Source organism: Nomascus leucogenys, chromosome 10 (assembly GCF_006542625.1).
Source record: "Nomascus leucogenys isolate Asia chromosome 10, Asia_NLE_v1, whole genome shotgun sequence".
Taxonomy (NCBI): Eukaryota; Metazoa; Chordata; class Mammalia; order Primates; family Hylobatidae; genus Nomascus; species Nomascus leucogenys.
The window spans coordinates 60,474,294-60,491,350 of NC_044390.1; the positions used below are offsets into that span (position 1 = coordinate 60,474,294).

The 17,057-nt window shown below is 49.6% G+C and overlaps 1 protein-coding gene across 2 annotated transcripts in view; it reads right to left on the reverse strand.

Moving 5' to 3' along the window:
* SLC44A2 (solute carrier family 44 member 2) overlaps positions 1-13,401 on the reverse strand; it is a 43,021-nt gene extending 29,620 nt beyond the window's left edge. For both annotated transcript variants that reach the window (XM_030820864.1, XM_030820862.1), the window contains exon 1: positions 13,277-13,401. In XM_030820864.1, coding sequence (XP_030676724.1) covers positions 13,277-13,307 — 31 coding nt within the window. In that variant the 5' untranslated portion in view covers positions 13,308-13,401. The remainder of the gene's footprint in view (positions 1-13,276) is intronic.
* Positions 13,402-17,057: the final 3,656 nt, after the last annotated feature.

Genomic DNA, 17,057 nt, shown 5'->3' on the forward strand with positions numbered 1-17,057 from the left:
CTGCACCTGGCCCCTATTTTTTTTTTTATTATTTTTAGTAGAGACAGGATTTTCACTATGTTGGCTAGGCTGGTCTTGAAGTCCTGACCTCAAATGATCCACCTGCCTTGGCCTCCCAAAGTGCTGTGATTACAGGTGTGAGCCACCATGCCCAGCCTCTGAAAATCTTTTTGAGGATCCACTTCCACTTAATGAATAATAAATGTATTTTCTTTTCCTTACAATTTAATATTTTTTCCATTAAAAGGAATGGCAAAAAAATGCAATTACTTTTGCACCAACTTAATAACATTTTCTTTTCTTTTCTTCTTTTTTTTTTTTTTTTTTTTTGAGACGGAGTCTCATTCTATTGCCCAGGCTGGAGTGCAGTGGCGCAATCTGGGCTCACCACAACCTCTACCTCCCGGGTTCAAGCGATTCTCCTGCCTCAGCCTCCCAAGTAGCTGGGATTACAGGCACACACCACCATGCCCAGCTAATTTTTGTATTTTTAATAGAGACGTGGTTTCACCATGTTGGCCAGTTTGATCTCAAACGCCTGACCTCAGGTGATCTGCCTGCCTCAGCCTCCCAAAGTGCTGGGATTACCGGCTGAGCCACTGCACCCAGCCACATTTTCTTTTCTTTTCTTTTCTTTTCTTTTCTTCAGCTTCAACAACGTTGACATGTTGTCCGTAAGGCTAAGAGTCAAGAGTAGGCTATCACTAAGTTTTTGCGGAGTTATATGCAGTTATATGCAGGCCGGGCATGGTGGCTCATGCCTGCAATCCCAGCATTTTGGGAGGCTGAGGTGGGAGGATCTCCTGAGGCCAGGAGTTCGAAACCAGCCTGATCAACAGATCACAACCCTGTCTCTACAAAAACTTAAGGCATACATAGATTTCTAATTTCACAGGGGGTTGGTGCCCCTCACACCCATGTGGTTTGAGGGTCAAATGCATTATTTCCCTTCGTTGCTGTAGCAAGACACCAATGCCTTGGTGGCTTAAAAAAACACAAATTTATGGATGGGTGCGGTGGCTCATGCCTGTAATCCCTGCACTTTGGGAGGCCGAGGCAGGTGGATCACCTGAGGTCAGGAGCTTGAGACGAGCCTGGCCAATGTGGTGAAACCCCATCTCTACTAAAAATACAAAAAATTAGCTGGGCGTGGTGGTGTGCACCTGTAATCCCAGCTACTCAGGAGGCTGAGGCAGGAGAATCTCTTGAAACCAGGAGGCAGAGGTTGCAGTGAGCCGAGATCGCACCACTGCACTCCAGCCTGGGCAACAAGAGCAAAACTCATCTCAAAAATAATAATAATAATAATAAATAAAAAACACAAATTTATTATCTCACAGCTCAGGAGGGCTGAAGTACAAAATGCATCTCACTGGGCTACAATCGAGGTGTAGGCAGGGCTGTGTTTCTTTCGGAGATTTTAGGGGAAAATCTGTTTCCTTGCCTGTCACCTTCTAGAGGCCGCCCACATTCCTTGGCTCCTGGCCGCTTCTTCCATTTTTAAAGCCAGCAATCACATCAAACCCACCTCGCTTCCGTTGTTCCATGTCCTCCTCTGACTCTGCTACCACCCTCTTCCATTTTTCTTAAAGAGACGGGGTCTCACTATGTTGCCCAGGCTGGTCTCAAAGTCCTGGGTTCAAGCAATCCTCCCGCTTTAGCCTCCCAAAGTGCTTGAACTACAGGCATGAGCCACTACACCCAGCCAAAGTCTTCAACTTGGCCAGGCGCAGTGGCTTACGCCTGTAATCCCAGCACTTTGGGAAGCCAAGGCAGGCAGATTACTTGAGGTCAGGAGTTCAAGACCAGCCTGTCCAATGTGGTGAAATCCCATGTCTACTAAAAATACAAAAAATTAGCCGGGCATAGTGGCGAGCGCCTGTAGTCCCAGCTACTCGGGAGGCTGAGGCAGGAGAATCACTTGAACCCAGGAGGCAGAGGTTGTAGCAAGCCAAGATTGCACCACTGCCCTCTAGCCTGGGTGACAGAGCAAGACTCCATCTCAAAAGAAAAAAAAAAAAAAGGAAAGAAAGAAAAGAAAAAAGAAAAAATAACTATATTATCTGGGTGTGGTGGTGCATGCCTGTGGTCCCAGCTACTCAGGAGGCTGAGGTGGGTGAATCGCTTGAGCCCGGGAGGCAGAGACTGCAGTGAGCTGTGATCACGCCACTGCACTCCAGCCTGGATGACAGAAAACCCTGTCTCTAAAAAAACCAAAACCAAACAAATAAAAATAACAAAACAAAAACAACTCCTCCCATCCCCACTAACCATTAGTGTGATCCCATTTCATGACGGGCACACTGAGGCTGCTTGCTCGGACCACACAGCTGGTGAGGAGCACAGCCAGGAGTCAAACCAACGCCCTGCTGGAGCTAACCCAGGCCTTTTCCTCGGCAGGTACTGGGAGAAGCAGAGATAACGCTGCGGCAATGGTGTGGAAGAAAAATTGGGAAAATTGAGCTGTTGGACAAGGCCAGGACTGGGGGAGGCAGCCTTCGGGTGCCAGCCTTGCTGGCCGTGACGCTGACCCACCCAGTGCAGTGGGCGTGGGCGATAAGAGAACTGCCACAGCCTGCCCAGTCACAGTGCTGGTGCCAGGACATCAAATGCCACCCAGCCCCCACAGCTTCCGGACACTGGCCAAGTCCCCAAGGGCTGCAGCGGCCCAAGGCCTCACCCGCACAGCCAGCCGCTGGCCTCTGCCTTCCCAGAAGTCTGTGCCTGGGGAATGAGCATCACCAGCTGCCCAGACACCTCCTTTTGACAAAAGGTTTGAGGAAAGCATCTGGGTGGGGAGGCTCAGAAGGGTTAAGGGCAAAAGATAGAGCGCCTACTGTATGCTGGACTATGCTAGGCACCAAACCAGAGATTTGCTTCTAGAAACATGAAATCTTTTTTATTTTTTTTGAGACAGGGTCTCCTTTGTTGCCCAGGCTGAAGTGCACGGGCGCAATCATAGCTCACTGCAGCCTTGACCTCCTGGGCTCAAGTGATCCTCCCGCCTCAGACTCCCTAGTGGATGGGACCACAGGCATGCACCACCACGCCCTGCTAATTTTTAATTTTTTTTTGCAGAGACAGGGTCTCACTATGTTGCCCAGGCTGGTATAAAATTCCTGGGCTCAAGTGATCCTTCCGCCCTGGCATCCCAAAGTGCTGGGATTATAGGAGTGAGCCACCACACCCGGCTCAGCCTAAGAAGCTTTAAAAAGATCCAGATGCCACACACACACAGAAATTAATAGGTCACAATCTGGAAGGAGACTTCTTGGCTGAGCTACCTCTGAGGTGAAAACAGCTAGCCAAAGATTTGTAGAAGATTCTTTCACATGGAAAGCTAAAATCTTCCATGGCATCGAGGACTTACTTATAATTAGTTTTTAGTCCCCCTGCCAGAACAGAGGGAATTTATTAATTTTATTATGTAAGAGTTTATTTGTTTACTCGTATATTTGAGGCGGGGTCTCATTCTCTTACCTAGGTTGGAGTGCAGTGGCACAATGTCGGCTCACTGCAACCTCTGCCTCCCAGACTCAAGCAATCCTCCCACCTCACCCTCCAGAGTGGCTCGGACCACAGGCATGAGCCACCATGCCCGGCTAATTTTTTTGTATATTTTTCAGAAGAAGGGGTTTTGCAATGTTGCCCAGGTTAGTCTCAAACTCCTGGACTCAAGCAATCCACCCACCTCGGCCTCACAAACAGCTGGGATTACAGGAATGAACCACGATCCACCCACCTTGGCCTCACAAACAGCTGGGATTACAGGAGTGAACCACTGCACCAGGTCTCTTGTTTGTTTGTTTATTTATTTATTTATTTATTCTTTTTTGAGATAGAGTCTCACTCTCCTGCCCAGGCTGGAGTGCAGTGGTGCAGTCTTGGCTAACTGCAACCTCTGCTGCCCAAGTTCAAGCAATTCTCCTGCCTCAGCCCCCCGAGGAGCTGAGATTACAGGTACCTGCCACCATGCCTGGCTAAATTTTGTAGTGTTAGCAGAGTTGGGGCTTCACCATCTTGGTCAGGCTGGTTTTGAACTCCTGACCTCGTGATCCACCCATCTTGGCCTCCCAAAGTGCTGGGATTACAGGCATGAACCACCGCGCCCGGCCTTGTTTATTGTTATAGTAGAAATGAGGGTTTTGCTATGTTGCCCAGGCTGGTCTCCAGCTCCTGGGCCTGACCAAGAGTTTAAAAATCATATTTTATTTCATTTTTATAAAACCATATTTATTTGTTTATTTGAAATGGAGTCTCACTCTATCCCCCAGGCTGGAGAGCAGTGGCGCCATCTCAGCTCACTGCAACCTCCGCCTCCCAGGTTCAAGTGATTCTCCTGCCTCAGTCTCCCAAGTAGCTGGGATTACAGGCACGCGCCACAACGCCTGGCTAATTTTTGTATTTTTAGTAGAGACGGGGTTTCTCCCAGTTGGCCAGGCTGGTCTCGAACTCCTGACCTCAAGTGATCTACCCGCCTGGGCCTCACAAAGTGCTGGGATTACAGGCGTGAGGCACTGCGCCCAGCCTAAAATCATATTTTGAAATAATGCTCTCTAGCCTGGCATAGAGACACATGCCTATAGTCCCCTACTCAGGAGGTTGAAGGGGAAGGATCGCTTGAGCCCAGGAATTCAACCAGCCTGGGGAACATCATAAGACTCTCTCTCAAAAAAAAAATTTTTTTTAATTAAAAATAAATAAATATCATGTTCACTTTGGGGATAGATTGGGAAATGGCAAAAGAAAAGTCTTGGTGGGGCGTGGTAGCTCACAACTGTAATCCCAGCACTTTGGGAGGCCGAGGCGAGCGGATCACTTGAGGTCAGGAGTTCCAGACCAGCCTGGCCAACATGGTGAAACCCTGTCTCTACTAAAAATACAAAAATGAGCCAGGCATGGTGGCACATGCCTGTAATCCCAGCTACTCGGGAGGCTGAGGCCAGAGAATCACTTGAACCCGGGAGGCAAAGGTTGCAGTGAGCCAAGATCACGCCATTGCACTCCAGCCTGGGCAACAAGAGCGAAACTCCGTCTCAAAAAAAAAAAAAAAAAAAAAAGGCCAGGCGCGGTGGCTCACGCCTGTAATCCCAGCACTTTGGGAGGCCGAGGCGGGCAGATCACAAGGTCAGGAGATCAAGACCATCCTGGCTAACACAGTGAAACCCCGTTTCTACTAAACAAATACAAAAAATCAGCCAGGCGTGGTGGTGGCGGGTGCCTGTAGTCCCAGCTACTAGGGAGGCTGAGGCAGGAGAATGGCGTGAACCCGGGAGGCGGAGCTTGCAGTGAGCTGAGATCGCGTCACTGCACTCCAGCCTGGGCGACTGAGACTCCGTCTCAAACAAAAAAAAAAAAAAAAAAAAAAAGGAAAAGAAAAGTCTCTAGGGAGAATTCTCTACCAGGGCTCTGCAAATGTTTTCTGTTAAGGACAAGATATTAAAGATTTTAAGCTTTGTGGTTCACATATCATCTCTGTCATATATATATATATATTTTTTTTTTCTTTTTTCACAACCATTTAAAAATATAAGAGCCATTCTTAGCCCACTAGCCTTACAAAAACAGGCCACCACCCAACAATCTAAATATAAGTAACATTAGCCAGGCTCGGTGGCTCACGCCTGTAATCCCAGCACTTTGGGAAGCCAAAGTGGGAGAATCATTTGAGGTCACAAGTTTGAGACCAGCCTGGTCAACATAGTGAAACCCTGTCTCTACTAAAAATACAAAAGTTAGCCAGGCATAGTTGTGCATTTCTATAATCCCAGCTATTCGGGAGGCTGAGGCAGGAGAATAACTTGAACCCAGGAGGCAGAGGCTGCTGTCAGCTGAGATTGTGCCCTGTCCTTCAGCCTGGGCAACAGAGAGAGACTCTGTCTCAAAAAGTAAATAAATAAATAAATAAGAGTAACATCATAGATCTGTACATTTAAAAAGAGTTATGGGCTGGGCATGGTGGCTTACACCTGTAATCTCAGTACCTTGAGAGGCTGAGGTGGGAGAATCACTTGAGCCCAGGATTTCAAGACCAGCCTGGACAACACAGCAAGACTCCATCTCTACAAAAAGACTAATAACGTGTGGTTTTTTTAGTATGTAAATTATACTTCGCCAGGCACAGTGGCTTTTGCCTGTAATCCCAGTATTTTGGGAGGCTGAGGCAGGTGGATCACTTGAGGTCAGGAGTTTGAGACCAGCCTGACCAACATGGTGAAACCCAGTCTCTACTAAAAATACAAAAAGTAGCTGGACGTAGTGAGGTGCACCTGTAATCCTAGCTACTCAGGAGCTTGAGGCAGAAGAATTGCTTGAACCCAGGAGGCGAAGGTTGCAGTGAGCTGAGATCATGCCACTACACTCCAGCCTGGGTGACAGAGAAAGACTCAATCTCAAAAAAAAAAAAAAAAAAAAAAGGTAGTCTGGGTGCAGTGGCTCACGCCTCTAGCCCCAGCACTCTGGCAGGCTGAAGCACATGGATAGCTTGAGCCCAGGAGTTCCAGACCGGCCTGGGCAACATGACAAAACCCAATCCCTACAAAAAATACAAAAATTAATCGGGCATGGTAACTCGAACCTTGTAGTCCCAGGTCCTTGGGAGGCTGAGGCAGGAGAATTGCTTAAACCCAGGAGGCAGAGGTTGCAGTGAGCCGAGATTGTATCACTGCACTTCACCCTGGGTGACAGAGTGAGACCCTGTCTCAAATTTAAAAAAAAAAAAAAAAAAAAATATATATATATATAAATAAAATAATAATAATACAAATAGGCCCTCCTTGCACATGACAGGGCCCTGGAAATGTTCTTTTTTCCTCATCTGGTTGCTGGCCAGATGAGGTGTTCACCTTGTGAAAGCTCCTGCAGCCTCATATATTTAGAATCTATGCCCTTTTATGTATGTATTTCCTACTTCAAAAAAAAGTTTAAAATAAATATTCCCTTTGATTGGCTAAATAAAAGACAGTCCATCCACAAATGTACTATTCTATGCTACCGTGAAAAAAGATTGTGCTGGGCGCCATGGCACACACCTGTAATCAGTCCCAGCTACTAGGGAGGCTGAGGCGGGAGGATCCCTTCAACTCAGGAGTGCCAGGCTAGGCAAGGCAACATAGCAAGACCCTGTCTCTTTTTTTTTTTTTTGAGACAGAGTATCTCTCTGTCACCCAGGCTGGAGTGCAGGGGCGCAATCTCGGCTCACTACAACCTCCACCTCCTGGGTTCAAGCGATTCTCCTGCCTCAGCCTCCCAAGTAGCTGGGACTAGAGGTGCACGCCACCATGCCCGGCTAATTTTTTTATTTTTAGCAGATACGGGGTGGCCGGGCGCGGTGGCTCACGCCTGTAATCCCAGCACTTTGGGAGGCCGAGGCGGGCGGATCACGAGGTCAGGAGATCAAGACCACGGTGAAACCCCGTCTCTACTAAAAATACAAAAAATTAGCCGGGTGCAGTGGCAGGCACAGTGGTGGGTGCCTGTAGTCCCAGCTACTCGGGAGGCTGAGGCAGGAGAATGGCGTGAACTTGGGAGGTGGAGCTTGCAGTGAGCCGAGATCACGCCACTGCACTCCAGCCTGAGGGACAGAGCGAGACTCCATCTCAAAAAAAAAAAACAATAATAATAATAAATGATTGAGGAAGCTTTGGAGGTGCTGACATGAGATCATATCCAATATATATTAGGCAAAACAAATAAACAAAAAAACGCTGGGTGTGGTGGCCCACACCTATAATCCTAGCACTTTGGGAGGCCAGTACAGGAGGATTGCTTTAGCCAGGAGTTCACGACCAGCCTGGGCAACATGGTGAGACCCTACCCCTGAAAAAAAAAAAAAAAAAAATGAGTATCACTGCACGCACCTGTAGTCTCAACTACACAGGAGGCAGAAGCAGGAGGATCACTTGAGCCCAGGAATTTGAGGCTGCAGTGAGCTATGATTGTACCACTGCACTCTAGCCCAGCCTGGGTGACAGAGTGAGACCCTGTGTATAAACAACAACAACAAAGAATAAAGTATGGTCTGGGGTGAGAGAGCAAGAGGGAAACTTTCATCACAAAGCCATAACATCTTTTGTATCTTTTGTATTTAAGGCATGTGAATGTATTATCCCTTTCAAAGAAAATAGCCACAAGAGGCCGGGCGCGGTGGCTCACGCCTGTAATCCCAGCACTTTGGGAGGCCAAGGCAGGCGGATAACGAGGTCAGGAGATCGAGACCATCCTGGCTAACATGGTGAAACCCCGTCTCTACTAAAAATACAAAAAAATTAACCGGGCGTGGTGGTGGGCTCCTGTAGTCCCAGCTACTCGGGAGGCTGTGGCAGGAGAATGGTGTGAACCCAGGAGGCGGAGCTTGCAGTGAGCAGAGATCACGCCACTGACTGTACTCCAGTCTGGGCGACAGAGCGAGACTGTGTCTAAAAAAAAAAAAAAAAAAAAAAATAGCCGGCTGGTGGCAGACGCCTGTAGTCCCAGCTACTCGGGAGGCTGAGGCAGGAGAAGGGCATGAACCCGGAAGGCGGAGCTTGCAGTTAGCCAAGATTGTGCCACTGCACTCCAGCCTGGGTGACAGAGCCAGACTCTGTCTCAAAAAACAAAAAAATAGCCGCAAGTAACTACCTTTTCATACATACATACTTACATACATACGTATATGTGTATATATATATTTTTAATATATATATAATTATTTTTTGAGATGGAGTTTCACCCTTGTTATCCAGGCTGGAGTGAAATGGCACGATCTCAGCTCACTGCAACCTCTGCCTCCTGGGTTCAAGCAATTCTCCTGTCTCAGCCTCCCACATAGCTGGACTACAGGTGCACGTCACCATTCCAAGAAAATTTTTGTATTTTTAGTAGAGACAGGGTTTCACGATATTGGTAAGGCTGGTCTCAAACTCCAGACCTCAGGTGATCCACTCACCTTAGCCTCCCAAAGTGCTGATATTAGAGGCATAAGCCACTGTGCCCAACCAATTTTTGTATTTTTAGTAGAGACAGGGTTTCGCCATGTTGGTCAGGCTGGTCTTGAACTCCTGACTTCAGGTGATCCACCTGCCTCAGCCTCCCAAAGTGCTGGGATTACAGGCGTGAGCCACCACACCCGACCATGTGTATGTATATATATATTTAAATCAGGTGCCAGGGCCTCACTGCAGGCAGAATTGTATTCTAGCAAATGGGACCAGGGAATCTGCTTTTTATTTTGAGATAGGGCCTTCCTCTGTCATCCAGGCCGGAGTGCAGTGGCACTATCTTTGCTCACTGCAACCTCTGCCCCCTGGGCTCAAGCAATCCTCCCACCTCAGCCTCCCAAATAGCTGGAATACAGTTGAGCACCACCACACTCAGTTAATTTTTAAATTTTTTTGTAGAGACAGAGTCTCACTATATTGCTCAGGCTGGTCTCAAACTCATGGGCTCAAGCAATCCTCCCACCTGGGATTCCCAAAGTGCTGGTATTATAGGCATCAGTGACTGCCCAGCCAGAGTCTGGTTTTTGTTGTTTTTTGAGATGGAGTCTCACTCCATAGCCCAGGCTGGAGTGCAGTGGCACCATCTCAGCTCACTGCAACCTCTGCCTCCCAGGTTCAATCAGTTCTCCTGTCTCAGCCTCCCAAGTAGCTGGGATTACAGATGTGCACCACCACACTTGGCTAATTTATATATATATATATATATTTTTTTTTTTGAGATGGAGTCTTGCTCTGTTGCCCAGGCTGGAGTGCAGTGGCACAATCTCGGCTCACCGCAACCTCCGCCTCCCGGGTTCACGCCATTCTCCTGCCTCAGCCTCCCGAGTAGCTGGGACTACAGGCGCCCGCCTCCGCGCCCGGCTAATTTTTTGTATTTTTAGTAGAAACGGGGTTTCACCATGTTAGCCAAGATGGTCTTGATCTCCTGACCTCGTGATCTGCCCCCCTCAGCTTCCCAAAGTGCTGGGATTACAGGCGTGAGCCACCGCGCCCGGCCTAATTTTTATATTTTTAATAGAGACGGTGTTTCATCATGTTGGCCAGGCTGGCCTTGATCTCCTGACCTCAAGTGACCCACCCACCTCAGCCTCTCAAAGTGCTGGGATTACAGGCGTGAGTCTGTAATCCTTGCTGGGCCAAGAGTCCTTTTTTTTTTTTTGAGACGGAGTCTCACTCTGTCACCTAGGCTGGAGTGCAGTGGTACCATCTTGGCTCACTGTAACCTCTGCCTCCCAGGTTGAAGCAATTCTCTGCCTCAGCCTCCCGAGTAGCTGGGAATATAGGCACACTAATTTTTTGTATTTTTATTATTTATTTACTTGTTAATTAATTTATTTATTTATTTTGAGACTGAATTTCACTCTTTTTGCCCAGGCTGGAGTGCAATGGCACAATCTCAGCTCACCGCAACCTCTGCCTCCCAAGTTCAAGCGATTCTCCTGCCTCAGCCTCTGGAGTAGCTGGGATTACAGGCATGCACCACCACACCTGGCTAATTTTGTATTTTTAGTAGAGACGGGGTTTCACCATGTTGGTCAGGCTGGTCTCGAACTCCCGACCTCAGGTGATCCACCCGCCTTGGCCTTCCAAAGTGCTGGGATTACAGGCATGAACCACTGTGCCTGGCATTTTTTCTATTTTTTGTAGAGACGGGGTTTCACTGTGGTAGCCAGGATTGTCTTGATCTCGTGACCTCGTGATTCCCCAGCCTCGGCCTCCTAAAGTGCTGGGATTACAGGTGTGAGCCATCGTACCTGGCAAGAGTCTGTTTTTTAAATAGCATCACTACTGTCCCCCCGACCCCAGTTTTATTTCTCCATGGTCAGAATTTATTGTTTTGGATTGCAGAATCTTTTTCTGCACTGCTTTTGCCAAGGGTGGGCTGGCTGGGAAGGATGGCAGTGCCCATTGCTGACATCCGCCGGGGCCCAGAGCCATTTCCCCATTTCCCTTGTAACTGCTGCCTTCCTCTAGATATGATCTCTGCTGAGGAATGCGCTTCCTGCCCAACCTGGTCTCACCCAAGTCAATGCCTTGGGTTGCTTCTCCATCAGCTCACAGGAAAGCCATGTCCCCTGCAATACCAGCCCCAGAGGCCTCCTGAACATATCAAGCTTGCCAGCCTATGCAAAATGCTTCCCCTACCAGTAGAGTGTGGTCCACCGAGTCCTATAGACGAAGACACAGAGCTTCAGAGAGGTCATGGACTCACCCAGGGCCACACGGCTCCTAAGTGTCGAGCCAGGATTTGAGCCTGGGTTTGTCTGATGTCAGCCCCTAAACTCATGACAGATGGGAAGCCACTGGGGCAGGAGCGTAGGATGAGTGAGCCACTCTTCCACACCATCCCCAGGGGAAAGCTCCCTTCATCTATCAGGGACTTCATGGGCCAGTCCAAGACCCCCAGGTTTTTGGTTCTGATGTGAAGAAACTACTTCCAAGCTAAGCAAAACCCCTACTTCAAGCAATCAAACCAGATGCCCCCTCTGGCCCCAAGGCAAAATATAATTAAGTAACTATATGGTTTGTTTGCTGTTCTTTCTGTGTGAAACACACTTCCCCTAAATCTTCCCACGGCTGGCTCAACCTCCAGCCCTTAGTAACCTAAAATAATCGCTGCTGTTTTTGCCACACAAGATCACACGATGTCTCGTTCTTTGCTTCACAACTTACAACAACCTAAAATTACACATTCCTTCCCTTGACTACTCCCTGCGGTCAAGGATTTCACCAGTCTATTCACTGCTGGGTTTCCAGTGTCTAGACCCCTGCCTAAATCGTGCTCAATAAATATTTGTTGATTGAAGGTACTCCCTTAAGCCCAGCACAGGCCCTGTCTAGCAGGGTCCCCTGTCTCATGTGTGGGCCTGGGAGGTCTGCCTAGCTCCGACCACAGCTCAATTCCATCCTTTGGCCAAATTCAAGGCTGGGTGAATCATATCATTATCCATTCTGCCCCTCGTCCCTGTCCCAGCCAAACTTCATAGAGACCCAAGACCCCCTCAGATGCTGCCCACAAGCAGGCAAGACCTGGCTGGAACCTCAGGCTGAGACTCTCAGGTCAGAGACAGCCTGCCACACCCAAGGGACACACAGCACCCGAAGCCGCTGGGGCTGGGGTTTGAGCCCAAATCAAGACCAAGGGGGTCCCTCCAGGGGACTGGGCTGGCAGCTTCAATCGGGGAGAGGGTGCTGGGAGGTGGCCAGGTCCTGCTGCCCCCCCTTGGCTGGGCTCTGCAGGGAAAGTCCCAGCCTCCCTGATCTGTCTCTCCCGGCAGCCTCCTGAGGCCATACAGTCCCTGGGGGCAGGGAGGCACCGCTCTACCCAACTCGTTTTTCTTGAATATTTCGAGCAGTTTCCGGCCCCCTCCCCAGGGCCCTTCAGTGTCACAGTTTCCAGGAAGTTCTTGTCACACAAAGAGGGGCGTGACAGTGCTTCTTTGCCCCCAGGGTAGTATCACGTGGGGCTGGGGCTGAGTTGGGTCTTAGGGACCCAAAATGGAGAAGAGAAAGGAGAAACTGAGGATGGCAACTCCCCCCACCGCGGGAATCCAGGGGAGGGCGGCACCACAGGGCGCTGGTGATAGAGAAGCCCACATCCTGGGCCCATCCCCGGGGCCAAATGCCTGAGGTCGCCCCAAGAGGTTGGCCGGAGGAAGTTCCAGTCGCCAGCACCTCTCGAAATGGGAGGTGGGGGCCCCCCAGCCCCTTGCACAGGGAGGGGAAAGTTTCTCAATTGTTTCCTGCTTCCTTCCTGCCCCCTCACCAAAGGCGCCCTTCTTTCCGCCGTTTCCAGGCGGCTGGCCAGACCCGGTGGGCTCTCAGCTGGGTATTCGGTCTGCCCAGTCTTGCCTCAGTTTCCCCATCTGGCCAAAAGCCCCGGACGGCTACTTCTGGCGGAAAAGGGCAGGAGGAAGAAGTGGACAAAAGGGTTTGGAAGAGGAGGGGGATTTGAGGAGGTCAGGGCCCTGTCTCTTTTCCGAGCCCGGATCGCCGCGCCTCCCCTCCCCCGCCCGCCATCTGAGCCGCCCAGATAACGGGACCTCCCCGGGCAGAGCATGCGCCGTGAGCCCCGGCCCATCAGCCAGAGGGGGAGCTGGGGCTCCCGGGGAGGGGACGCGGGGCGACCCGGTTAGAGCAGGGGGCGTGGGATCCGCGCAGTGTCGGATGCGGGGGCCCGAGCGCGGAGGGCCCTCCAGCGGCAGCGCAGGTGCCTAGGGTCTCAGATGTCCCCCTGGCTCAAGGTCCTCCCACCCCCAAGTCAGCAGAGGCGGCCCCTGACCGGAGGCGGCTCCTACCGTAGGCTCCGTTTTTCCGCTCGTCCTCCATGGCCGCGGCGGGGCGGGGAGCGGAGTCCGAGCCAGCGCGACCCCAGCCCGGGCGGGCGGGAGGCTCCGCGGGCTGCAGCGCCCCGCCCCGGGCCCCGGCCCCGCCCCGCCCGCCGGGCCAGCCCCCGCGCGCCTCCTCCAATGGGACCCTCGAGCGGGAGAGGGCGGTGGACTGGGGGCGGGGCCTGGCCCGGGAGGGGTGGGGCCCCAACCTTTGTTTCCAGTCTTGGCTCTCAAGTAACCCTCTTGAGGGTGTGCACGGTGAGCAAACAGAGGTCTGTCATTCATTCATTAATCTATGCATTTCATCGTCAAGGAGATATTGAGGCTGGGGGTGGTGGCGCGGGCCTGTAATTCCAGACACTCCGGAGGCTGAGGCGGGAGGATAGCTTGGGCCGAAGAGTTCCAGACCAGCCTGGGCAACATAGGAAGACCCTCGTCTGTACAAAAAATTTAAAAAATTAGCTGGGCTTGGTGATGCACACTTGTAATTCAGCTATTCGGGAGGCTGAGGTAGGAGGATCACTTGAGTCCAGGAGTTTGAGGCTGCAGTGAGCTATGATTGTGCCACTGCCTGGGCAACCCTGTCTCAAAATAATAAGAATTAATAATAATAATAGGCCGGGCGTGGTGGCTCACGCTTGTAATCCCAGCACTTTGGGAGGCCGAGGCAGGCGGATCACGAGGTCAGGAGATCGAGACCATCCTGGCTAACACGTTGAAACCCCGTCTCTACTAAAAATACAGAACATTAGCCGGGCGTGGTGGCGGGCACCTGTAATCCCAGCTACTCGAGAGGCTGAGGCAGGAGAATGGCGTGAACCCGGGAGGCAGAGCGTGCAGTGAGCCGAGATCGTGCCACTGCACTCCAGCCTGGGCGACAGAGCAAGACTCCGTCTCAAAAAATAAAATAAGATAAAAGAATAAGAATAATAATAAAAGATGTAAAAAAAAAAAAAAAAAAAAAAAAAAAGATAAAATAATAATAATAATAATAAAAGATGGATAGATAAATAATTGTTAGGTAAATATTGATCACCGTGTACCACTGAACATACCAAAAGATGCCATTTTCATTTATCAGATTGGTAAGAATTTTAGAGTTTGATAACATAAAATCAGGTGAGTGAATGCTTTGAAGCAGAATGTTTCCTGGCAGAAAGAGTAAATCCAAGTCATGTTCACCTGGTGCGATTCCTGTCTGGCATTGACCCTGGACAAACCACTGCAGGTGTGTGTGCATGGGATGTAGTAACCAAGGTGTGTTCCCTGCAGCCTTGACAGTTACTGTGGAAAAAATGGGTGAAAACAGGCCGGGTGCGGAGGCTCACGCCTGTAATCCCAGCACTTTGGGAGGCCGAGGCGGGCGGATCACTTGAAGTTGGGAGTTCGAGACCAGCCTGACCAACGTGGAGAATCCCCGTCTCTACTAAAAATACAAAAAATTAGCCTGGCATGGTGGCACATGCCTGTAATCCCAGCTACTCGGGAGGCTGAGGAGGAGAATCGCTTGAACCCAGGAGGTGGAGGTTGCGGTGAGCCAAGATGACGCTATTGCACTCCAGCCTGGGCAGCAGAACTGGGCAAAAAGCGAAACTCTGTCTCAAAAAGAAAAAAAAAAAGAAAGAAAGAAAAATGGGTGAAAACATCACTGCACTCCAGCCTGGGTGACAGAGTGAGACCCTGTCCCCCCCCCCAAAAAAAAAAAAAGAAAGAAAGAAAAAAGAATAAAGCACGAAGTCATCAGGGAAATGTAAATGAAAACCTCGATGAGATACCATTGCACACCCACCTGAATAGCTAAAATTAAAAAGACTGGTCGAAGCAAGTGTTGAGGAAGATGGGAAGCATATGGGGGCTCTCCTACACTGTTGGTGAGAATGTAAAATGCCACAACCAGTTGGAAAACGATCTGGCAGTTTCTTGCAAAGTTAATACCCTAGAAATTGCACTCCTAGGTATATACCCAAGAAAAAGTATAAGTGAAGAAAAGAAAAAACCCACAGAGACATTCATATAAATGTTCATGGCAGCTTTATAGTATCCTTATTCGTAATGGGCAAAAAAAACTAGGAGCAGCCCAAATGCCCATTAACAGATCAATGGTGAAGCAAACCATGGTGGGTTTCACCCATACCATGGGATTCTCCTTAGTGATAAGGAATGAACGTTTTCTTTTTTTTTTTTTTTTTTTTTTTTTTTTTTAGTGATCGGATCTTCCTCCTCCCCCCCCCCCCCCCCCCTATGCCCCCCCAACACGGCTTTTTTTTTTTTTTTTTTTTTTTTTTTTTTTTTTTTTTTTTTTTTTTTTTTTTTAGGGACAGGATCTTTCTCTGTTGCCCAGGCTGGAGTGCGATGATGCAGTCATAGCTGACTGAAGCCCTGACCTCCTCAGCTCAAGTGATCCTCCTGCCTCAGCCTCCCGTTGCTGGGACTACAGGCACACACTATCATGACTGGCTAATTTTTTTTTTTTGACAGAGTTTCACTCTTGTTGCTAAGGCTGGAGTGCAATGGTGCAATGGCATGATCTCAGCTCACTGCAACCTCCATCTCCCAAGTTCAAGTGATTTTCCTGCCTTAGCCTCTGAGTAGCTGGGATTACAGGCATGCATCACCACGCCCAGCTAATTTTGTATTTTTAGTAGAGACGGGGTTTCTCTATGTTGGTCAGGCTGGTCTGGAACTCCTGACATCAGGTGATCTGCCCCCCTCAGCCTCCAAAAGTGCTGGGATTATAGGCATGAGCCACCGCACCTGGCCATACCTGGCTAATTTTTTAAATTTTTATAGAGATGAGGGTCTCCCTATGGGTGCCCAGACTGGTCTCAAGTGATCCTCCTGCCTCAGCCTCCTAAAGTGCTGAGATTACAGGTGTGAGCCACGGTGCCTGGTCCAGGAATAAACTATTGATGCAGGCAAAAATATGGATGAATCTCTCCCCAAAAAGCATAATGTTGTGTGAAAAAAGCCACACACTTTTTTCTGAAGTTCTAGAACAGGCATAGCTAATCAACCTATAGTAACAGAACATATATCAGTGGTTGACTTTTGGAGTGGTAATAACTACTGGGACGACAGGAGCAGCTTCTGGGCACTGGAAACAGAATTGTGGTTATTTAGTTTAGTTTGTGAATACTTGACCTTCTCCCCTGTACTCCCCCTGCCTTTTTTTTTCTAAGACAGAATCTTGCTCTGTTGCCCAAGCTGGAGTGCAGTGGCAATTTTTGTATTTTAGTAGAGACGGGGTTTCACCATGTTGCCCAGGCTGGTCTCGAACTCCTGACCTCAGGTGATCCACCAACCTCAGCCTCCCAAAGTGCTGGGATTACAGGCGTAAGCCACTGCGCCCAACCGACTTCTGCCCTTTTAAAATATGTGTTGCTGGCCCGGAGCGGTGGCTCACGCCTGTAATCCCAGCACTTTGGGAGGCCGAAGTGGGTGGATCACAAGGTCAGGAGTTCAAGACCAGCCTGACTAACTTGGTGAAACCTGGTCCCTACTAAAAATACCCGAAAAAAAAAAAACTTAGACGGGCGTGGCAGCGGGCGCCTGTAATCCCAGCTCCTCGGGAGACTGAGGCAGAGAATTGCTTGACCCCGGGAGGCGGAGGTTGCAGTGAGCCAAGATTGAGCCACTGCACTCTGGCCTGGGTGAAAGAGTGAGACAGTGTCTCAAATAAATAAATAAATAAATAAATAAATAAATAAATAAAATATGTGTTGCTCTTCCCGGTCAGGTCGCCAGCATC